General features: G+C 42.7%; 1 protein-coding gene and 1 long non-coding RNA gene across 2 annotated transcripts in view; one reads left to right on the forward strand and one right to left on the reverse strand.

Annotated features, from left to right (window-relative positions):
- Window positions 1–25369, forward strand: part of LOC143124537 (uncharacterized) — a 33925-nt gene that overhangs the window by 7376 nt on the left and 1180 nt on the right. The window contains exon 3 of the long non-coding RNA XR_012987047.1: window positions 23877–24070. This is a non-coding gene — a long non-coding RNA (uncharacterized LOC143124537). The remainder of the gene's footprint in view (window positions 1–23876; window positions 24071–25369) is intronic.
- cyp26c1 (cytochrome P450, family 26, subfamily C, polypeptide 1) lies at window positions 303–5373 on the reverse strand. The gene is made up of 7 exons (XM_076286149.1): window positions 5084–5373; window positions 4136–4501; window positions 3484–3708; window positions 2851–3126; window positions 2445–2600; window positions 1854–2306; window positions 303–1438 (listed from the first exon to the last, which is right to left on the reverse strand). The coding sequence occupies exons 2-7, from the start codon at window positions 4337–4339 to the stop codon at window positions 1061–1063; spliced, it is 1692 nt and encodes a 563-aa protein (XP_076142264.1). The 5' UTR covers window positions 4340–4501; window positions 5084–5373; the 3' UTR covers window positions 303–1060.

The raw sequence follows: 25369 nt of genomic DNA on the forward strand, positions 1-25369 counted from the left end.
CAAAATAATAATAAAAAAATACAACCAACAGTCTAAATCAGGGCACGACAACGAATAATTTACAGAAATACAAATATATACATAGGCCTACTCACAACACTTGAAAAAAAAGGTCTTGCGCACTTTTCTCGGTTAGAGAACCTGTTATAATTCGTTTGAGCCAAAAATGCTCTACACAAACCATCACACATAAATTGGATCTCTGATTGAGAAAATATGAACCTATATATATATTTTTCTAAGAGTATGTGGAGCAAAAGTGCTATACGGTTTGATTCTCTACCCAATACATAAATACCCAAATTCTTGATTCACAGCACATGAACCCTTCTTCACATTTTACATTCCGCATTGCATGAATTCAGCAGGAAAATTAATGGAATCACACAATGGGCTATATTCGTATTTAGAAAGTAACAAACCAACCTGATGCAGCATAGTCAAAGCACTATGAATGTGGTGACATACACGGACTGCTAACTATGTTATAGGCTATATTCTACAATAATCTATAAATAGAGCTTATTTTGACCTACTTCATTTAAAACATATACTATACAGTTTTGTCTTACAAGGTGTAACACATTTATGAGGCATGTATTTTACAATGATGTCAAAGTAACCAAATGAATAGGTTGTATGAGTCCATGGACTTGGTAACTCCACTGTTCAGCGAAGACGTGCAATGTTCGTTCACCAGTCTCGACTGCTTATGTTCCTTATGTGCTGCTATGGTCTCATCACATTTATAGAGGCATAACTACGACTTTAAACATCACAGTACAACAATGATGGATCTTGTTTGAACATAAACGTTGATAAGCCAGACCATATAGGCTATCATCAGCCAAAGTTACTTTCTTGGCGTCCTTGGTTATGTTCAGCATCACTCAGTTGCTGTGTGGACTGAAGGGTGACCTAGTTATGTTGCAGTCTGAAACACTCCGTTCATTGTCCATAACTTCAATTAGTGATACAGCCTTTGTACAATGTATATTATAATGTAATAATTTAAATCGAACGGTTCTTCAATTTCAAGATAGAGGAATATTTTGTGTTCTTAAATGTAACTTGTCTGGTTATGACTGTTACATCCACTGAAATTCCTGAAACTGAAATTAACATGTAAACCGTTGACCGGATGAACAATTGGCACTGTTTGCATTCTGGGATATTTTTTTGTGACCAGTCGCCATTCCGCCGTTCCCAATAATTCAATAGTCAGAGTTTTCAAAATGATTACAGCCAGCTCCCGTCCAATACATGTCCGCACGCCCCCACCAAAAGGAACGTAATTGAAGCGTCCGCTTTTGCTCTCGTCACGGTCTGCGTTGAAACGGTCTGGGTCAAAAAGCTCGGGACTTTGGTAGACGGCTGCAGTCTCGTGTGTGTCTCTGATGCTATACATTACACTCCAGCCCTTTGGAATCTGATACCCCTGCCAAAACAATACAAACAGAATTAAAAAAAAAAATTCATGAAAAACGTCACGTCCCCTTTTCAGAAATATATAGCCTACTCTTGACACTCCTATAGGCTTTTATTTTAAACATTCCATCACAAATTATAATATGGGCAATAAACGGACTTTTCATTACAGAAAGATATTCTGCCTTCCCACATATGAAATCGAAAATCCAAATAACATGAATTGGCCTACCTACCCATCTACAATTAAATAATTTGGTTTCCACGTATTGATTAGGCTAGACAGCGCAGCACTCCTCATGAAACGAATTTATGATTAAATTTACCTGAAATGAAATCGCACTATTTGGTTCTTCAATTTTACGATAGGTCTACATATCAGCTTCTCACATACACTGTTGGCTACACAGGTAAATAACACTTACATTAAGTTCAAAAGTCTGAAGCACCGTTCTGTATCCTCCAGAAACGGGTGGAAGAAACCTGAGCACTTCCTTCACAACGCAGTCAACATAACGCAACTGCGTCAGCTTCTCCAAGCTCAAGTAAGGGACTTGGACACGAGAAGCCTCGTTGTCAACGGTGTATCCAATACGCACGCCATTGGTAGTATTTAGTAATCTTTCAGCCTCTGGGCACCTCTGTCCTTGGTCTGTTGATGCATCGTTCAGAGGCACAGCTGACATACTCTTCCAGCTGGGTTCTATGTGTTCGGGGGCGACATTGTTGGAGTGCTTCTCCCCTCCTAGGCCCTCAATCACAAGTTCTTTCCTCGCTTTCTCCACCACATCAGGGTGTTTCAGCAGCTGAAGAATGAGGGACGTAGATGCGCTGGCTGTTGTAGAGTGGGCAGCAAAAATCAACTCCACTGCAGTCTCCTGGTAATGGCAAATAATGGGTGAATGGGTAACACATAAGTCATTGCTTTGCTAAATCTTAAGTAAGAGTTCTTCAGTTTCAATGGCATTGACAAAGAGCATCTCTTCATGTAATTTAAATAGGCCCACCATGTTTACCTTAAGTTCCTGCAGGGTCATTTCATAATCATTTTCCTTGGCAGCGCTTAACATGTAGTCAAAGGCGTCGCAGTACTCCTCCGAATGCTGCTTCTGAAGCTTCTCCTCAATAATCTTCTCAATGGATGCATGGAGTATTTCCCTAGCTTTGATACCCTATGGAAGTAACGATATAGCCATACAGTAAGTGTCGTAGCCTACTGTTGTGCGCCATCAAGTAATGGCACATACCAATTCCATTAAACTACATTTGTGCACATAACCTAAAATACAATCAATAATATACTCGACAGTGATATCTCATGTCTCTGAGCATTACTGTATGCAATTTCCTATTAAAGCACATTAGTTACAACAGATTTGAGAGATTTGTATTGATGTCTTGATGATTGGGTATTTTCCTTACTTTACGCAGTCCGCTGAATGGCGCATCAATGGGTAAGGAGAATAGATTATTCATCAGTTGATCAAAGATCTTAGAGAGGTATATGATGCGGTCCTCTTCAAGCCTCAGACCGAGCAGGACTGTTACAGCTATTCGAAATGTAAGCGACCTTGCTGCCGCATAAACATCCACAGAACCGGCCTCTGCACACCATTTAGCAATATCAGACTTGACAACATATTGGAGGCGCGTCAGATACGTTTCCAAAGCCCCGCGGCTAAACACTTTTGCCAAGATCTTTAAAAGGGAAGACAGAAAGGGAGTGATTAAGAGTTATTGCAGTAGACTTTCTGACACAAGAAACAGCAAGTCAACATTTGAATGAATACTTTTTGATTATTTCACAAATAAAATATTTTATTAAGCATGGTAAATGTTCACATCTCACTCAGCAGCATACCTTACGCAAAAGCAGACAATGATATAAAAAACGAAAAACAAAAAAATGATGGCTGTCGAACACCTGAGGCTTTCATCTATGCAGTCTAGTATAATCGATATTTATCCATGTTAAAAATAATATCAAATATATCAAAAATAATATCAAATAGTGTGGGTAGTATTAAAGCAAGATAATTGTAATTACTAGCCTACCTTCCTTTTCGTCTTATGAAGATCCCCCACGGAATTGACCAAAGTGTGGGGTCCAAGGATGATACGCGTGCTCTGGGGCCATTGCGTGCACACCAGGTTGTGTTCTCCCAACAGAATTTTACGGATGTTTTCTGCACCAGTCACACGAATGACAGGTTTCCCCAATAGATGTGTTTTAAACACGGTGCCATGCCTCTCCCTCCTAGAAATATGGAAACTGGACCCCTGTAGTGACACAAGCATGCAAGCAAACACACACACACACACACACACACACACACACACACACACACACACACACACACACACACACACACACACGTGAGTTAAAATCAGATTTAGCGTGCACCTTCATGATTTTCTAAGCACCTTCCTATTAGGACAACCTCCCTGACGTGTGTGCGGCACGAAATTGAGGTGAAAACGTCTGTTTTTCACCGCAAGGAACAATTGCCTCTTCAAGTCTACACTTGCTGCTGAATAATTCCAAAGGCGCAATCAGAGCTAAAATGTTCCTGAGCGCGTCTTGAAGCACACTGGGTTCAAACCACAAAGATGTTCAGAGTAAACTATTGAAAATATTTAAAAGGCACGATGAATGTCAGAAAAGGATATAGGTATCTGGACAATATAACCTCGTTCTATGTTGTACCTGAAAAAGCCAGTGGAAAGTTTCCCCGACCAGCGGCCAACCCATAGAACCCTCAGGTAACGGGAGCTTGCAGTCCTTGTCCCGTGTGATGGTCCACCGGAATGTCCAGAGTTGCCGGGATAGCGCAAGCAGGAGTAGCGCTGGCAAAACCGACGTGAGTGCGGAGACCAGCGCAGATATCAGAGTAGTCCCGAACACGAACATTTCCAATACTCGACCCTCTAAGGCCCACTGCTCAACCAGCTTTGACGTGCAAGTGTAATTGCCTTCAAGAGGTGGGAGAACCAGTAGCTGTGCCCGAGCACACGCGTTGCGTCGTAAGAGGTAGCCGCTTACCCTCTCCAGTACTATGCAGGAATGAAATACCTGGGAGGAAACAGAGGTATGGTAATTCGTCGTGAAAGGACTCTGGCCATGCATCAAGAAAATATACCAGTTGAGATGACACGAGACCATTTGCAGCGTTACGCATTGTTAGCTGGTCTGTCCACAAAATTATATTTAGGGTTAAAATCCCAGACCCTTACCCATAACTCCATCTGTCATTTAACTTTCGGTTGAATTGCGTGAAACTGACAAGTATTTCAAGTAGTTTTACAAGTTACATGTACCAGCATGTCTTTTTATGTGAATTTTATTCCTTTTGAGGGGCTCTATCCCCGAGGCTGAGCGAACTTAACTGTTGCTTGCCCGTAAATCACATTCTAGAGCGATATGTGCGAGGCTTTGATTGAAATACTGTCAGTCAGTGATTGGATAGGACGTGTAAAAAAGGCGGATGCTGACAAAGTGTTTCACCCTCAAGATATGAACTGTGTCAAATGCCCTGGCACATCGGAGAAACGTGCATAAGTCTTCAAAATCATTCGACATACATACAGGCTATTTTACTGTCGAAAAATAAATCAGTCCCTTCATAGCCTACACCACAAAGGTTTCCCGACTTACCCTTTGAGATGTAGAGTCATGTCGTTGACAGCGGAAAAGTTCCCAACTGTGTGGCTATCTCTCAGAGATGTAAAGCGTCCTCCCTGCAGCTTCCTCGCTTTATAGATTTCGGCATAGCCTCCTTCATGAACCACCTTCGTAGATGACGTAGTAGATATGCGTTTTTCCGAATAGCTGAGGAGGTTGTTGATAAGCCGCGAGGGTTTATTGAAAGTTTAAATAAACACTTTATCAAGACGTGGTGTCTGCTCTCAGTTAAATAACAAAAAGGGGAGAGCAGTAGTAGCATAATAAGGGGTGTTCAGATCGAATGGCGACGGATCGAGGAAACAGGTAACCAATCACAGAAAACCACTGTGTTTGAGTGACTACCGTTCATAGCCAAGCGCGCGACTGTGTGTGCACATAAACGCACACGCACAACCAAAACAGGCTTCCCGCTTCAACTCATTATGGTATAATTCATTTTGGCTGTAGCAAACATGCAGATTTTATAGCTGGTAGGCTATCCATTTGTGCCAAACATGTATCCATGTGTGCTTGGCTTTCCGTGTTGGCTAATTAAGTAGGACCTAAATAAATAAAAAGTAAATAAAACAAACAAATAAATAAATATAAAATCAAAAGAAAAAAATGCTTAGCCACTATTAACAGATTATTCACGTTTATATGCAGCCGATTTTGTCAGGAATTAATACGATGCGATCAGAAGGGTTTACACAAGTTGCAACACCCAACATCACAACTTCAGCTGACCGACCACCTCAGCTATGTGGCCTCAGAGGGATGATTTAGCATTTAAGCGATGCCTCAGTAAGGCCAGGTGGCTCATATCCTCTTCCGTTAGCGAGTGCCTTGAACACCTGTTGCATTTTGTTTTGATGTAAAGGGGGAATGTCTCCTCAGGCCGCGGAAAGATCCACTGGATTTTCCTTCAGTAAATGCGTGTATATTTTCAATGTATTTTCAATGTGTTTCCCTTTAACATATAGTGAAATTAACTCCGTGCTGTTGAGGAAATTCGTTAAAACATTAAACAGAAATAGAAATAGAAAAACAGGAATATAATATGTTACTCGTTTGTATAATAGGCCTAATTATTCGCATAATTGAAACGACTAATTTGGAGATCACGGAACCCAATTTTAACCAAGGAAAGATTGAAATTGTGTGTTTGGGTAGGCTCTTGCATTATTGCCCCTGATGTGATGATTTAAGACTTAATATAATATTAACAATAGAAAGCAGAACTCATTCAACTTCTCTCATTTTTAACTTCAGGTATACCAATGGTCGAAAAGGAAAATATTCTCTGTAAAATACAGATGCGAAATGTCTAATAAATACAAAAGTGTAAAGGGAAGTTTCTTTTCTCATATAGGCCTATGATCTGGGTTTATTTATTTATATATTTTTTTTATTTATTTGTAAAATGATGCAATTAAGTATGGAATTAATTTAGCAAGATTGTGTTAAAAACTGATGGCCACTGGTCTAGTTTAACCAGATAAAATACTTTTAAAAAGTTTAACCAGACAAAATACTTACTACAGTATTTTTTTTCCTTTTTAAATCTATTTTGTGTGGATTTTGTATCCATTTTCATCCAATTTAGCCTATCTAACCATGCCATCTTGATATTTAGCCTATAAATTGTCAAACCCAAGGCATAAAAACACAATGCTGTGAATGGCACTGGCTTAGTAAGTAGGCTACCGCTCAATGCTTGTAGACATACTGACATAATGGGGTGAGGGTGAACAAGGGAGCCCCGCGGTACACAGGGAGGGACGTTTAAAAAGACTGTCCAGATGAGAATGCGAGCCAGGCATGATGAGGCTGCATCTTTATGTGCCCTGTGAGGACCATAGTTGGTGTCACTCACCAAGAGCTCCTCATTGGTGATTCATGACTGAGTTGTGTTGTTCGCTGGCCTTTATGCAACCCAGTTGTCTGTCTTCACTTTCTTTCTCCCTCTTCTCCTCTGTTATTATGTGTAATGCGTGAGACCATATTATGAATGCTTGTGTGATGAATCACATGTGGAATGGATTGTCACGAGAGGTTATCTTCCACTGTAAAATGTCATTCAGTGGGCTTTGGCCATAATCTTTGTATTTCTTTTCCAAGGTGTGCATGACATGGCTTGGTATCTGGAGATTTTAAGCTACAGTCCTCACCCTCCTTTGCCTTAGTCTCCTGAACTCCATTCTCCTCTCCTCTCATCTGCCCCCCCCTGATGCGCCTGTCATCATTTAGGTGTGAGTGGTTTGACCTGTGGAGGACTTTTTCACTGGGGCAGGAAGAGGGGGAAACAGAGGGGGAGGGGTGGGGGAGAGACATTCCCCCGACTGAAACGTTTAGCAAATCCCATTATTAATTTTAACAGCCAGGACATGGAATACCAGAGAAGAGAGCTCAGAGGCATGTAGAAGCAAGTCTGTCACACATACAGAGAGAGAGAGAGAGAGAGAGGCAGTACTTGTCTGAGTGTGTCAATTTGTCTGTTTTTTGGTACATGTATGTTAATATCTCTCTCTCTCTCTCTCTCTCTCTCTCTCTCTCTCTCTCTCTGTCTTTCTCAATTTGATGTAGCCTGTAAGGATTGGTATATATTTGTATGATCAATTGAAATGGAAAGTAGAGCACAATATATATATACATTACATTTAGGTTATCTATTACCTAAACAATTTTATCAATGATCTATTATTATATCACACAATTATGTTGCTGAATGTTGCATGTGACATATTTACTCTTTATATCTGCATAAAATAAGACAAGGCATGACATTTAGTGGCTGTACAGGTGTTGTATTTAAACAAATAGTTTCTCTTAGTATTGTTATTTTTTCCAGTGGTAAATACAACAAATCTTGGAGATCCTCTCTGTCTTACATACACAAGGATAAGTAGTGTGTGAACATTTTTGAGTTATCAGTTTATTTGAGAATATATAAGGCAGTCCCAATTCTAGACATTGAATGGTGGAATTCATGCTTCAATCTCACCTGAACTATAGAGAGAGACATCTTAATAAAAGACCAGAGACACATAAGTACAGTACTTTAAGTACATAAGTACAGCATATTACATTGGACAGGTGCCATTTTATGGCACACTTGTCAAAATATACCTCCCAATTAAACCTCAATATCAATTTGTTGAGTTAAGAACCAAATATTACCCTTCCCTCAATACTGTAGCGGTCTTCTAAAGTGACTTGGTAAAGGTGTTTTACAATTAATGTTTGCAGATACATACAAAGTACTTGCATGATTTATTACCTTTTCACCTTAAAGAAAGTTCATACAAATTCTCATTGTTATTGATACAGATTCATTGTGTGGGAGGGAGATGGCAAATGATACACAAACACAGGACCAAGGCCAAGAAAAAAAATCATATGCACAGCTCATATTCTATAAAATAATATGCACAGCTCATATTATATAAAATCATATGCACAGCTCATATTATATATACTCAGTTTCCCCTTTTTTGCGACAACCTATTTCAACCTTAAGTGCTGTTTTAAAAACACATGGATCTTTTAAAGACTTATTTCCAAGAGATACTGAATATTCTAGATCATTAAACTCTATATTTGTAAACGTATTGACAGTTCTTATGATAACATCATAATATCACAGCATTGCTATTCTATTGTCATTTTTTCCTGTATGTCCAGCATGAGCCAGTGTTCCCTTAATTCAGTGGAAGTTAATTAAATGTCTGAACTTGTCATGCTGATTGAGTAACAGGGGGATTTTCTTAGCTGTTTCCTTTTTAAAAGCACCCCAACCTGAATATTCACCAAACAGGCCATTCTTAATGATGCAGTGCCTATTCAAGATGTGTTATGTTACTCTACTAATATGAACTGTGCTCTGTGCGGAAGCTTAGGGAAATACCATGGGGTTTGTCTGGGATGTCTACTCTTACACAGACTCTCTCGCACACACTCTCTCACATACACACGTACACACACGTACACACACACACACACACACACACACACACACACACACACACGTGTGTGTGTGTGTGTGTGTATGAGAGAGAGAGAGTGTGTGTGAGTGAGTGCATGAGATGTCGGGAGTGAAAAAGAGAGCAGTGGGGCTCCGTTCTCACTGGTGCAGTCTCTCATCACCTCCTATGCCCCCTGCCCCTTCCCCACCAGTCCCTATGCCCCCTGCCCCTTCCCCACCAGTCCTGGTTGTCCACTCCCTATGCCCCCTGCCCCTTCCCCACCAGTCCTGGTTGTCCACTTTGATTTGGAGCAGCTTGGCCTTCGTTTGAGACGCGGCCTGTCCCAGAGCGAGGAGCGCTACTGTGGGGAGGGGGCAGGCAGGCCGACGGGAATGGGGGGGGGGGGTCTCTGACCCCCCCAGGGCAGGGCTAAGGGTTTGGGACAGGGTAGGGGGTAACGCCTGAGCAGCCTGCCTACTTCCTTATCTGTCAGAGAGCTGGCGCGCTGAGCAGGTATCAGGTTGTGGTCGGGCTCCCACCCCATGACCCCAGCTCCCTGACCCTAAGAGGAAGTGGAGTCCTTTAGTCCACCGCCAAACAATACAGCAATTCAGCTGCCTCCAAATATTACATATTTACACCCAATGCAGACTTGAAGAATAAACTCGGAATAAATCAGAATTACTTTATCGTTCATCATTCACAATAATGGACTATAATACAGTATACATTATATCACTGAAGGGTTATTATGATAATAATATGCCTCAGTTCCTTCTGCTGCTAGCTCTGCTTAGAGCCCACATCAACTGGGCATAGGCACTTGCTACTGAAGCCTGCTTTGGTGGTCAACTTTGTGTTTGCTGTTTTGGTTCGTTGTTGTTGTTGTTGTTCATGGTGGTGGTTGTTGTTGTAGTGCCCCATGTCATGTTGTGTATTGTTAATTGGGCTTGGTTGCTGATTAGCCATTGTTGGAATCCCCTGCCTGTAGCACAAGGTTTTGAACATCTTGTGTATCTGAAATGAATCAAATAGACCTACTTGCTAGTAGTTAAATAGTACAGTTGCTCTCATTTCCCCAATGTTGTATCCATGAAAATGACAGAAAATGTGTTCAGATAGTGTAGATAAAATTGTAAAAGTGTCAAAGGTCATGGGCTGTGGGAAATGTGCTTGGGAGTGCCCCGAGGCTTACGGGGCAGCGGCTGCTTGTGTGAAACACTCAGAGCTCCAGGCAGTGTGTGGCCATCCCCTGTCACAATAGGTGTCCAGCTTGGTCATTTCAGGTCTTGTTTACGTTTTCAGGAATCAACAATTACAAGGAAGTTAGACTTCGAAAGGAAGAGTAGGATGCATGTGACTCTCTCTCTCTCTCTCTCTCTCTCTCTCTCTCTCTCTCTCTCTCTCTCTCTCTCTCTCTCTCTCTCTCTGTGTGTGTGTGTGTGTGTGAGAGAGAGAGAGAGCGAACCATTAGTGGTTAGAGCCCACCTGAGGCTGTGATTAAGGGGGCACACACACAGATCTGCGCTAAAAGTCGGAAAGGAGAGAACAATGGGAAGAAAGGCTCTGTGTCTGTTTGAGGGTCGCTTCTCTGCAAGAAGCTCTAATCCAATAAGCTCCTGGGCTCTCCCTCTGTCACTCTTCCTCCTGTCCCCTGTCTGTCTGTCTCAGCGCGCCTGCCTGTCTCACGCCACACTCGTTTCCCAACACATCCACTATACTGCACAACACATCCACTATACTGCACAACACATCCACTATACTGCACAACACACCCACTATACTGCACAACACATCCACTATACTGCACAACACATCCACTATACTGCACAACACATCCACTATACTGCACAAACATCAATACATTTTTCACCTTCTCTTTGCTTCTCTCTTCTCTCTTCTTCTCTCATTCTCTCATTCTCTCATCCCTTCTCACTGACTGTATGCATTGTGAGCTAGTGTTAGCTCTCTCTCTGTCTTTCTGTGTGTGTGTGTGTGTGTGTGTGTTAATGAGAGAGACAGAGAGACTGAGAATGAAGCTAGAGAGAAGTGAATGTGTGGACAGTAAAAAGAAAAAGGAAGCTGATGGTAACAATGGGAATAGAGTTGAAGCATAGAGGAGACTGAAGGAGTGAAAATCACTGAAGACTCACTGCTGGTTGCAGCCTAAGGACCTGATTGGTATCAGCCACTAATGCAGTCTGTCAGTCGGTCCCCCTGTGTCTAGGGAAATAAAGAGTGCTCTCTATCTTTATATGAGAACATTTGCTTTTAGACATCTGAATCTCTCTCTCTCTCTCTCTCTCTCTCTCTGACTAACTGATGTGTGTGTGTGTGTGTGTGTGTGTGTGTGTGTGTGTGTGTGTGTGTGTGTGTGTGTGTGTGTGTGTGTGTGTGATATGAAAACATTTGCCTTTGTACTGATAAATACCACAGGACCCAATTACGTATTTCTAAACAATAATTTTCAAGATGCAGGAGTATACTCCCTCTCTCCCTCTCTCCTTCTCTCTCTCTCTCTCTCTCTCTCTCTCTCTCTCTCTCTCTCACTCTCTCTCACACACACACACACACACATGGCATAACACACTTTCCTCATCTTAAGTCATTTATCATGTGAAAAAGAAAGCAGTGAGCTCGCTCTCCCTCTCTTTCCGTGTAGTGTGTGTATGTGCATGTGTGTGAGCGACATCAATCCTTTGTTGGAACAGGAGACAGTGGGTGGGGGCTACTAGACTGGGCTATAAATCATCTTCTAGCCTACCATGCATGTGCTTTCTCTCTCTCTCTCTCTCTCTCTCTCTCTCTCACACACACACACACACACACACACACACACACACACACACACACACACACACACTTTGTACTGGAAAGGGGGTTGTCTGGAATGTGTCTAGGTGCTTGTCAATGACCCTTCCACGTGTATGTCCTGTTTGTGTGGATAGATCGATCCAACGTATCTGTTGGAACTGACTTTGTTATAGTCTATGAAAACGTTTTATCTGAAATTCTGTTTTGTTAAAAATCAAGCAGACTAGAACCCCACATAGTGACATAGTGAACAAAGGAATAGACCCTCCCTCACAACAACAAGGTGAAAGTGTGTTGGGCGCTCAGAGACAGCCCTGTTAACACCTCCCCTGACAGGAGGAAACGCTCTGGACGCTCCTGGTGCCAATCATTCAATATCCCGCCCACTGTTTGACAGGGGCTTCCTCTCCAGGAAGACAAGCCTAGCCTGCAGTGAACTTGTGAATAGTATAGTGCTCCCCTGATTAACAGCAAGCTTTTGCTTATTATCATAGAATTCAAATCGTTTTCAAATTGTGTATTTTTTGCCAGGGATGAATTGATTTTAATATTTAAGAATTGATCTAGATCTTTACACACCAATGCACTTTACACATTGGCATGGAATCATGCTTATACACATAACTTTACCACACAGTTCACTCAATGTACAATTTACATAGTAGGCTACATACCTGTACAGCAGTCCTGTATATATGGGAGATACACTCCTGATAAACTGTATATCATCCTGAGAATATATCTACTTACACCTCAGTGGGAGCCGAGATAAAAGGGGGAAGAAGCTTTGAGACTGCGTCTGCAGGGATGAAGCAGTGTAACTGTGTATGGTGATTAAATATGAACTGAATTATAAATGAAAACAAGATTGGGAAAACAGTAGGCAAGTGTTCTTCGGACTGGCTTTAGACTTGTCTAGGGGCAGCTTATATAGAAAATAATTCTGAGAAAAATATGAAAAAGAAAAAGGGATTTGAATATGTTTAAGTATGATAAATACAGCTGTCAACAGGCAAATTTTATGGTGCAAGATTAACATAGTTTTTTTTTTAAATGTCATTTTTTAAAGGCAGTTGCCTTGTGCCCCTTAAACCTGTGTGATTAAAACGGCAGATCGTCCCAGTCCTTCTAAAAGGAGCCCCGGACACAATGGCGAGGAGCAGCATGGCCCAGCTCCTCCACCCCTTCTCTGCATGCTCCTACCCCCTCCCCTCCCCTCCCCTCCCCCTCCTCAGGAGAGACTGCATAGTATGAAAAGAGGAGAGGAAGGAAGTTTTAGGAGGAGGAGGAGAATGGATGGAGCCCCGTGGCCTATATAATGATAGAGTAATGGGCCTGGGAGAGACTTAATGGAAATGTCGTTTTAATCTAATGGATTGGCTTTAGTTGGGGAAGGGGGAGAGAGGGGTGCAGCCTTGCCTCCTTTTCTCTCTCTCTCCGTCCGCCACCTCTTCTAGCTCTGCTATTCATCCTGACCCGCTTTAATGCAATTACGGAGGAGCAGGATTGATAGGCTGCCAATCCCCATTTTAGTATACATTACATACAACTGGACGTGGGCACTAAGATGTGAGTTTAACTGAGTGACCATTAAGGCATGTGAGTTCATTGTACATCAAGGAAGGGTGACTGAAATATGTATTACATCCTGGCCAATTGGAAAGACCAGTTGTCAATGTAGACCCAGTTGCTAATGCTGCAGAGGTAGGAACACATGATAGTGACATTTGAGATTTTGGATGTTGACTCACTTAGAAATCCTCAAAGTTACGATAGAGTCAGTGGGAGGGTTTAATGTAAGAGTAAGAAATGTGAGAGATATATGGATTGTTTGAGAGGTCATTTCTCTGTTTGAGTTTGGCGTTAGCATTAGCTGCAGCGACTCAGCACTTTTGCAAGAGTGTGTGCAGGTCAGGGGTCGGTGCTTAAATCCACTGAAAACCTGCCACCAGGCAGTGTGAACTTTGACCTCTGACTGAGGGAAAACCTTACCGGGTGGTGGTGGTGGTGGGGGGGGGGGGGGGGGGGGGGGGTGAGTGGAGACACCTCGGCAAACATCTTATATTTCAAAATAAGACCTGCTGACGCTGCCAAACCCTTTCACTGATTGCTCAGAAGCTCACAAAAAGAAAAAAAACAATCGCAAGAGAGATACATTACACTCTTCAAGGAGAAGTCCCTTCTAGGGTCACTCTTAGGCATTCCACTTTTCCCCCACTCTTTCACCGAACAAGAGAAGAAAGAAAGAACAGACAGGGACAAAACGGAGGTAGAAAAAAAAAAGCCGTATGAAACTTTCACGGCGTTGAGGACGGCGAGTTCTCTCTGTAGTCTGACTGCTAGGCTTTCATGGTGGCTGCCCATGTCTGTGTGTATGATTGATGAGCGTTACTCAGCCGAGTGGGGGCCCCTGAATGAGAAATATGAAGAGGAGCTGCTAATTTGTTTAGCATCGACGGGCCGTGAGGGAGGCAGCGAGGCCTTTGGGCTCTGGGGCCGAGAGCTGATCGCAAGAGCTCCCGACACGGTCATCCATCCTCACCCAAGCGCCTGTCAATCAAAGCCAGCGGGTGGGATTTTCTGTGGAAGGCGGGGGAGACTGTCGGCTGGGGGTCAACCGCAGGTTCCATTCTCTTCACTGGACCCAGCCGATATACTCTGATTGACACCTTTTCAGGACCACAGTTGGGGGTGGTTTGGAGGGTGGTGGAAGTGGTCTTGGTTATATGTGTGCATGGGGGGGGTCTGACCATGCTGACCGACCAGCCCCCCACCCTCCAACCAATTCGCAGACATCCGCCAATCATTTCTACAATGACCAGACTCACCTCCACCGCCTCTCGCCCGTCTGAAGCCCAAACCAGTCGTCCAGCCGGACACATGGACATAGAATTGATGCATAGTAACTAACTGGGCTTAAAACTGACAGGCCTGCATTTGCACACCATCTCATCATTTGCTTAAAAATGCGCGCATGTCCTTTTATTGAAGCTCTTGTTTACCATTTGAGCAGGTGTCTGTTGGCATGCAATATAACTTGTGTATGATAAGCTATGTGGATAATTAGGAAAAATGTCCAGATTGTATACAGACACACACACACACGCACACACACACACACACGCGCATACACACACACACACACACACACACACACGCATACACATGCACACACACACACACACACACACACACACACACACACACACACACACACAAACACACACTTCATCAGTTAGTCAGCAGAATAGCATCATCAATCTTGCCCATAAACTTTGGTTTACATTGTCTTACAACTTTAACCCTTAACCTTAAGGCCTGGATCAGCTCCTAAGAGGAACAACAGCTCTCTTTGCATAATCATCACTGTCTCTGTGGGACAGTTCAAACATTGACTTGATATTGTGCCCCGTCAGCAGTAGTGAGTATTCAGGACTCAGCCTTTGAGAGGAGCCTAATCTGGCACTTTCACATTTCTTCTGGGCCTGATGTTCTCCTTACCCCACAACAAATCAGATTTAGCACTAAAAGCAAAGTTGTGGTTATTATAGTAGGCCTACTACAATAATTTCGCACCCACCAAATTTTGCTCCTGTTGATATGCTCAGTAAATTTCATCTCCACTGTACCCCTTTAAATCTCAAATACAAATTTCAGGTTTTTGCCTGAAATTGCACTGTGCCTATTTACAAGGGCATTGTTCCCACCTCTTTTGGGGCCTACCATCAAATGTTGGACCTCTATAGAAAGCTGAGAACCTCTAGTTTTCGTAGGAAACAGTCAAAATAAATGTGTGATGTACTCACAAAGAGTTACAGAGGCTAGGATATAGTTTTTTCTTTCTGCCGGAAGCATCTCTGAACTGACCACATTTCAGCCCTCTAGGTCACTTGATCAACTGAGCCCTAGCACCAGGTCTTGTGAAGTTGTGTGCAAAAGTAGATCAATATAGAATGAAAATATGAGTGCTTTAGACTATTATTTGCCAAGTTGTGCTCATGCGTTTTGTAAAATGCCTATGGAAACTCCCCATAGGACTTTTTGTTATCCAAAATGCATACTGACAATCAAATGCTTACTGCACATGAACCCCTTTGTGTAGAAGCATAATCCTGGTCTCAAATTACAAAAAAGTCTCTATTTTTGCATTTACTTTGTTGGTTCAATGAGTGTGTATAAGATAGACTATACATCTGTAAAAAAAAGTTGTCATTTTTGGATTCCCAAGAGTCAAAGCTTTGAAATGGTGTATAACATTACTATGCTACATAGCAATATGGTGCATACAATTGATATAAATGTTGGGGGGAGGTGGGGGAGGGGGTAACTGTCCTGCTGGAGGGACACTGAAAATGATGTGGTTTTAAGGAAAGACATGGAACTATGCAGCGCATCCTTACTGAAAATAGCACTCAGTCCAAATGAGAGCTTTCAGCAGACATGAGGTCTGTGATGTGATTTTTTTCATATTTTTTCACTTTTTTCATAAAATTTAGAAAAGATACTGCACATAAAGTATTCTTAAATGTATAGTATAGACTCCACCCCTTCTATTCGTGTATATGCTTCATATGCTGGATCGATTTGTCTCCAGTCCCTTAGTGATTTCTCTGTGTCAGGATTTTCACCGTGCATCCGAACACCCTCATTACAGACCATCTTTCTCTCTGAATGGTAATATGATCTCTTCATTTTTGAGTAACCTTTGCACTATACAGTTTAATTGCCCCAATTACAAGCAATTACACTACAAAAACAGCCCCCTGAGGTGTGCTTTCCTCAGGTTGCTACTAAAAATTTCCTTTAGGAAACTTGTCCTCTCTCTGGTTCTTGCCAAAGCAATAATTATAGTAAAAATGCAATTTGTGTCTCGACCTTTGTGTGTGTGTCTGTGTGTGTGCATGCGCATATGCCTGGGGATTTGTGTGTGTGTGTGTGTGTGTGTGTGTGTGTGTGTGTGTGTGTGTGTGTGTGTGTGTGTGTGTGTGTGTGTGAGAGAGAGACAGAGAGAGAGAGACTATATTGCATTTGTACGTTGTAGATGTATATTGTTCAAGAGGTGCTTGTCTATTTAGACAGCAGTGCTGATATTATGTTGCACACAAAACTAATCTAGTATCGAGCAATCCATTCACATGTGCAAGGTCTGCTGTGGGTCATGCTCATTAGATCATAATCCTCTTCAGTACAGGACCCCCATACAGTCTGTTACTGGTCCTGCGTCTTTAGTGTGTTATCAGTGAAATGCTCACATACACTAATGACCCGCTCAGCCACTATTTCCCCCTCCTTACCCCACTTCCCTGCTGTTAAGTCGATGTTTACTGGGATCCCATTGGGAGTCAGTTGATTGACACTTACCAAGAGGTTATCAGGTCACTGTTTACTAACCACTGAGATAACAAACAAAAAACAATTAGGACCAGAGCCAGATAACACGGCCATTAGGCCCATAGCCTCATTAGCATGGCCAGAGAAATTGGCCCGTTTGTGTGTGTGTGTGTGTGTGTGTGTGTGTGTGTGTGTGTGTGTGTTTGTCTGTGACTGTCTGACCTGCTTGTCATAGCTAATTAAGGAACAGAGCCAAGTCCAACTGATATTTGTGTTTTTTATTTATTTTCCATTTGCTGCATTTTCATTCATTTGATAATAACAAATCTTCTCTCATGAGAATGAAATTTCTCAGATTATCATTATTTTAAAACCTAGAGGTAGTCCTTTGGCTCGCTTGCCAAAACCACATCATTCACCCCTATCCCTCAATAACAACACAACCTTTTGTTCTGAAAGTGATCCTGAGGTTGCTCCCTCAACCAAACCTGTGGCTCAGAGAAACCTCCCGTGACCCCCCTGCCCCGGCTGCCACCTCCTTAAGCCCGACAGGCCTCCGGGAGCAGCCCTGAGCTCCTCAAACAGGATTGCCGGCAGCCGAGGAGCTTAGCATGAACAAATATTAGCCGGAGAGATAGGGGACGGATGAGAGTAAAACAACAGACGCGGAGGCTGATCTTTGACGAGGGCCACGAGGAGAGTGTTTGGTGAGTTTTACCCCAGAGAGGATGAGCTGCAGGCTGGGTGTGATGGGAGCCATGCGGGCCCACCACCCACGGCACCACAGCCACAGGTACCACAGGCATTCACTTTCATTAAAGTGTCATTGAGTTGCTGTTCATTTTATGTCCTCGGCCCATTGTTGCAGAGCCTCTGAGGTTGCCGCATAAAGTTTTCCATAACTTGCTGTGCCTTAAACAAATAGGTTTGTGATGAAACTCCATATTTGTGGTTGAATAGAACAAAAACTCCTTTTCTCTCTTGCCGTCACCGAGACAGTCACAGAAACACACAGTGATCTAACGTTCCAAGGATCCTTCTCTCAACAAGAACTAGCATGCTGAGGCTACCGAGATGATATTGTTGGGAATTGAAAACCTTGTCTCTCATGCCTATGCTCTAGAATGCTTGCATCATTCAGTTGGCTGTGCTTAGTAAACAGATACACTGCTACATGGAATGCTGAATATTATGCGAATAATTGCCTTGTGATGACTAAATATGATAGTCTGGTGGTTGCACTTGAGACATTAAATGTTTTGGCAACATTATTGAATCATTGAGTCAACAATTCAGTCAACTAAGTCTCAACTAAGACTCAATCTACTAAGTATCGACCAATCCATTCACATTGAATCCATTCCAATGAAAACCACTAAAATACACAGATGCAGCTTAAAGCTCTATTACTAAACTCTTACTATCTGTATTTTTGTATTTAGGCCGTATGACTTCAAAATGTGAATTTTATATGCTTATTGATGAAATTTTAAGACATTTTGTACAAAAGCGTCTGTTGAGATCCATAAACATAAACAATTTAACTAAATCATCTTTTGATGTAGCTCGCTCTGGAGATTAACTCAAAACCGTACGAAACCACTTTCTTTCTGGTAACACCCAAGCATTTTCCATATTTATTTATTTATTTATTTGTTTGTTTGTTTTTTTGTTAATTGTTTATTTGTTTATTGTATAAAAACTACTTTTCATCTGCAATCCCTAGGCAGGTGATATAGGACAAAAATAGAGACAGCCAGCAGTCATACAGCACTCATTCACTATAAATGAAAGGGTACACATAATGGTGACATATACTGTACATTGACAAAGCAAACAAACAAAAACAGAGCAGAAATACATGATAACAAAGACATTATTTATCCACCTCTATATTGCATTCAATTTAACAGTGAAAGTGTATGGGTGATGAAATGTGTGACAGTTAAAGTGAGTGCATCTCACTTTTCTAGGAGCCACTGTTTTAAGTGAGTTTTAAGGTGTTGAATATGACATGGTATATGTGTGTGTGTCTGTTTGAGACACGCCTCGGGACTGATGCCATCAAGGAATGTATGACACCATTGGTCCAATTCGGTTGGAGCCCTGCTTATTTGAGGATGCCTGTGCCCGCTGCTTTAGCTCGCGTGCTTCTCTCTGATAGCAGATGTGGGCTGTGGAAGCGTACGTGGGCTGAGCCCATGGATGGCCCTGGCAGTCCGCCGTCAGAACATGCCTGTGTGATGTGGGGGTGGTTTCGGCCGGGGCCTCCAGCAGAGCTGTGGTAAACACAAGAGCCGCGGGCAAGGCGGAGGTTTTGGAATAACTCACGATGCACGCCGGAAGAAGCCTAACCTTTGTCACTGTTTTGGCCATGTGCAATTAGTGCAAAGGTCAGAGGTCAAATGAAGCCATCAGTGCGAGTCGTAATGGCATTATGACCATGCATTATGACTATGGTCCTTAAAAACACACACAGACCCACAGACACACCCATATACAATGTTTCTGCCTATATTAGTACCATAGCAGTTTATTTACCCTTCCTCTACTTATGGCTGGCATGTTTCTTTAACCCGACATACAAATCATAAAAAAATAAAGCATTTCACATATTTGTACAAAGAAATCTTGTAAGAGCAAGGATTCCAACACGCAGTGTAATGCATATGGATATGATCATAGTTGGCATAGCCATACACATACACATGCACATTACACAACAGAACAGAAGAGCTCCTAGGTTCAAACCAATTATTCAGTGATGAAAGACTTAAAACTATTGCCCCAGGGGTAGTCAACAGGAGGGTTGAAGCAAACTTACAAATCCCCTCATACAGGCGTATGCACACACACACACGCGCCCACACACACACATGCACACACGCGCGCGCGCACACACACACACACACACACACACACACAAACAGACATTTTCTGGCACAGGCAACAGACACACCTGCCCTACCCGTTGGATTCCTATTAACCCGCCAAACACACACATACACACACACACACACACACACACACACACACACACACACACACACACACATTCACATCCACTCACACCTAGCTCTGTGTTATTCTGAAAGGTTGTAATTTAAAGGCAGACAGATAGGAAGAGGAGTGCATATGAAGGTCAGTGTTGTCTTATCACGCCCTTCAGCTCACATTTAATTACTCCCTCAGTAAAGCAGAGTAAAACACAGTTTACTGTGCCTCACAGCTGTGTGTGTGTGTGTGTGTGTGTGTGTGCATGTGTGGTTCTTGTTTGGATAGATTTGTGCTATGTGCTGGTGTGTGTTTGTAAAGGTTGGAAGGTTACTCCCCTGAGTAAGACTTTAATGAGCCTCTAAACTCCACCTGAGTGAAATAGTGTTTACTCTCTGAGGTGAAGTTTCACAAACATATTAACTTTAACATGTAATTATACACATGTACAGCTTACCCACACATAGGTTTCAAAGTCAAATGTCAAGTTTTTCCCCCTTACCGGGTAGTGAAGTTCAGGTATATTTTCTTCAATGACTGACTTATTCAACAAGTTGAGAATGTTTGTGCAAATGACAGACACTAACCTGGGCTATCTTTTCCAGTCTGACGATGACTAACTTCTTACCGTTTCCATTGAGTAAATTCAACTTTCAAGATGAGAAAAACATCTGATTTTTTTCATCGGATGGCCACTCATCGCTTCTCACAGCGTCGGTATCCATCTTGAATCTGGAGAGTTACGAATGTGCAGTGGTGGGAATTAAGGCATAAACATTTCCATGGCAACGGATTTTGGTAGTGTAGTGTTTTGACGTGAAATCATGAACAATATGAGCGTATACAATCGCTTAGTCATGTCAAATCTAGTTTTAAGTGTACCATGGATCATGGTTATGATTTTATGGCTTATAATCCAGTTCTCGGAGAAATTGAATTGGATTCTTACTTCCGGAATGGAGGGGGGGGGGGGGACGGCACTGTTGACCTCTATATCTTCCTCATAACATCATTTTGCCTGCTACCTTTATAGTATATGAGGTTTATACTCTTCCGTAAGCTACACAGAACTGTTTGGTTGTCCTTACATGTCAATTCATTTTCTCCCATTTTAGGGTCTAATCAAGTGACTTTTTAAGGGAAAGCTTCTTGTTGTTGCACTGCTGTGGCAAGTGACACCAATGTAAAACTACATGTGTTTTTGATTGTGTTGACAGCATGAACACAGCGCGTCATTGGCAGATTTACCTACAACATATTTCAGCTCAGTGGGAGAAAGCTGTCATTCCCCATGTGAATAGCATAGTGTGGAGGGAGTGTGTCTGAACTGGAGTGTGCTTATAATGTGTTAAGTATGTGTGCAGGTATGAGTGAAAAGAGTTAGAATGTGTGTGTCTGTGTGTGTGTGTGTGTGTGTGCGTGCGTGCGTGTGTGTGCAGGTGAGTGGGTGGTATTTTTTGTGTATGTGAGTGCACACAAATATGCACAGAATGCGCATATCACTGAACAGCTCTCTTGACTCGGCCTCTAGTCCTTTGGTGGTCTGCATGGGCTATAGGCAAAGTGTGTGACAGGTCAGAGGACACAGTGTGATCTCCGAGAGGAGGAGGCGGGAGCGCAGAATAAGAAAGGAGTGGGAATGAAAGACAGAGAGAGACAAAAAAATGTCGGCCTGTCAATTCCAACCCCTGCGCTCCGTTCCGCACCACTAATCCGCCGCCTTAATACGGCGCATGGACAGGGGTCCTATAGGGCCAGGTTACCTTAGCGACTCGGGGAGTAACCGTAGTAACGTCTTTCTTCTGGAGGTCACCAAAGACTCGGCTGGGTTCTTTTTTTAGGATCAGCCTGGAGTGGGATGACTGGCAGGGCGGTCTCGTGGAGGCCAGGGGCCTCAGCGCTCAGGGGCCAGGGTGGGGGCCGGGGGGGGTTAGGGGGCCACGGCCGCCAGGAGAGAGGCAGGAGAATGAAGAGGAGGGAGGGAGGGAGGGATGAGCTTTTTGTACTCAAATCCCGCCTGTTAAATCGGTGTGAAAGGAAGCAAGGTTTAGGTTCGATTGAGATGTCTGAACTTGTGGTAGCGTGGGACAGTTATTTAATGTTTTTCTGAAGTGTTGCCACAGTTTATTGGGTGTGGCGAGTAAAACTGATTGTTTCATGTTTGTGTTCATGGAGGTGAAATGGTGACTAAAACACACTATCAACATCATTAGTGGTTAATTCAGGCACATAGATGGAATCTCATTGTGGATATGCCTATCATAGAATGACTTGCTGAGGTCTGTAAGTCCTATCTTTCTTCAGTTAAATTAACGAGGAGAGTTGCCAGGAAGTGGTCAAGTGTGCATGTGTGTGTGTGTGTGTGTGTGTGTGTGTGTGTCAATGTGGTTTGAGGGATGATGGTGTGTGTGGTCAAGGGGATGATGGTGTAATAGGAGATTTGTGTTGGAGACCCTGTTCTCCTCATTCATCTCTCAATGTGTGTGTGTGTGTGTGTGTGTGTGTGTGTGTGTGTGTGTGTCTGTGTGTGTGTGTGTGTGTGTGTGTATGTGTATGTGTGTGTGTATGTGTGTGTGTGTGTGTGTGTGCGTGTTTGGTTGTGTTGTGTACGTGTGTGTGCGTGTGTGGTTGTGTGTGGTTGTGTGTGTGTGTGTGTTTGCACACTATGTGTCTAGAAGACAGACGCTTTATCCAGTTAGAAGGGACACTTCCTGTGTGTCTCCTAGTAATGGGCTGAGCTTTCAGTGTGACGGAATGACCAGGTGAAAACAGATTATCTACCACACACACAGACTCTCTCTCTCTTTCTCTCTCTCTTTCTCTCTCTCTCTTTCTCTCTCTCAATTCAATTAAATTCAGTGAGCTTTATTGGCATGACCAATGGTTTTACAATGTTGCCAAAACAGTAATGGATTGCCTGAAGAGAAGAAAACAATTAGCAATTAATATTAATTATAACAACAATTGACATGGACTATGGAAAATAATAATACAATATAAAAAAAGAAAAGAAAATAACACACTCACACTCACACACACACACACACACACACACACACACACACACACACACACACACACACACACACACACACACACACACACACACACACACACATCAGTTAAAACTCAGCATGCCCAAAGCTACTCATGCAATCCCCCTGAGCCCCTAGGTCTTTATGGACTAATTCAGTCTTATTTTCAGTAGTATAGTAATAGCATCAATATTACACCTCTGCACCTGCTCACTCCATTCCATCACTTGGATAAATACGGTCTATATTTGGAGCTAGATTATTTTGCACCATTGGCACAATTTTTTCAAAAATTCAAACACTTGTTGGTCATCTTCCAAAGTGTGTGTCGAGTCATCTCCTCATCCTACATTTCCTTATTTAAACACTCAACATCCATTCTTAGAACTGTTTGTCTTGTTAGAACTCTAATGGTTTATGTGTTTTTCTTTCTTTTTCAACCCAGTTCGTTTAGTGCTGTGCTACATCAACTTTGGATCTGAGAAAGACAAAATGGCACAGTTGTAACTGTTTCGCTCAGTTTACTTCTCATTGATAGTTTTAATGCTCCGTGGACAATGAATTTCCAAAGTTAAAAGTAAAGCCAACAGTCAGACAAGACATAATGTAAGTAATGTACAATGATTGCTTTGTTTTCTTTTTTAGACGCAGACATCTTCAGACCTCAAGAATCTTTTCCAGTGAAAACAATAGACTCCTATAGCTGTAATCTAAATTGAATCTGAACTGAACAGCAGGTAACCCCTCCAACAGACATCTCAGACTGAAAGCAAGACTTCTCCTGTCTGCTGGTCGGAGGCCATGAAGGCATCATTCCTCATCTGACAGAGAGATTGAAGGTGAGAAATGCACTGGCACTGTTTGGTTTGGACCACTGCCCAAATCAGCAGCAGGAAGCTTCACTCACGGAGATGAGCAAGATAGAGAAGGAATGAACTGAAGCGAAAGAGAGAGAGTGTAAGAGAGAAAGAGAGACTATAGAGATGAAGAAAGGAAGAGAGAGAGAGAGAGCAGGGTGAGGAGAGGTTAGAGGAGAGGGCCATAAGACTGACTGCCAGACTGCCCGACTGACTGAGTGTGAGGGTCAGATGCTGACATGTGTCAGATGGGCCTGAAACTCAAAACCTCCAGACTCCAGAAAGCCCCAGACCAGACCATACCACACAGAACTTTCCGGCAAGCGTCTGAGGGCCTCTGTTCAGCACTGATGCTTCTGACAGATGTGGGGGAACTTCACTGTCCACCTCTGATGCACGACGCTCTCCTTGAGCCTGCCAATAAGGAAGCAAGGAGGATGAAAACACACAGACACACACACACACACACACACACACACACACACACACACACACACACACACACACACACACACATATTTGAATTGTTTATTTGAATCCACTAATCAAATTTCTCTATAGAAAGGATTAAATTATTTCTAGAGATGATACAGCTTTGACATTCAAGGGTACATAAAGCATCACCTATCACAGCTGATATGGAGCAGAATTTTGCCAGTTGTTTAGACAGTTGTCTAGCCAGTATAAGTCCACCGATAATCAATTTGTGGACATGTCCCAAGCTGCCAAATGTCAATGCCACAAACTTCCATGGCCTAGGTCACTGATCTTTGCAAGGAGGGGTTGGTATTTAGTCTTTTTTCCCCCACAAAATGCTATGTCCATACAGATCATACACACAGACTATTTCAAGGGCTAGCCCCTCCTTTCTGTCTCTATCCAAGAACAAACATCAGGGGTGTTAAGGATGTTACACACATCATTAGAGCTGCTGATCCAGTCTGGCATTAGGCGTATTTGGAAATATGTCTTTAACAGAACTGGCAATAATATCAACAATACAGTCTTGGCGTGCAGTGTAGAGGCCTTTGTGCATATTACAACCATTTACAATATGAGCAACTGATTCAAGGTGGTCAGAGTTAGAATGCATTATGCAGTGTGGATGGTGATTTTCAGGGTACCATAATGCTAGGTTGTATCCGGTTGGTAGCACCTATAGTCTGGGCTTAACAGTGAAACAGAGAATGTCCTCCCCTATCGCAGAATTTCTGTACATAGAATGAGTGGCAGAGTGGTCAGCAAAGTCAAGGCATGCCAACTTCCCCTGCATTCTTAGTC

The sequence above is a fragment of the Alosa pseudoharengus genome, unplaced genomic scaffold (assembly GCF_046254945.1).
Source record: "Alosa pseudoharengus isolate Yale_2024_CS ecotype anadromous, Long Island Sound unplaced genomic scaffold, YU_APseudo_1.1 YU_APseudo_1.1_scf_15, whole genome shotgun sequence".
Taxonomy (NCBI): domain Eukaryota; kingdom Metazoa; phylum Chordata; class Actinopteri; order Clupeiformes; family Clupeidae; genus Alosa; species Alosa pseudoharengus.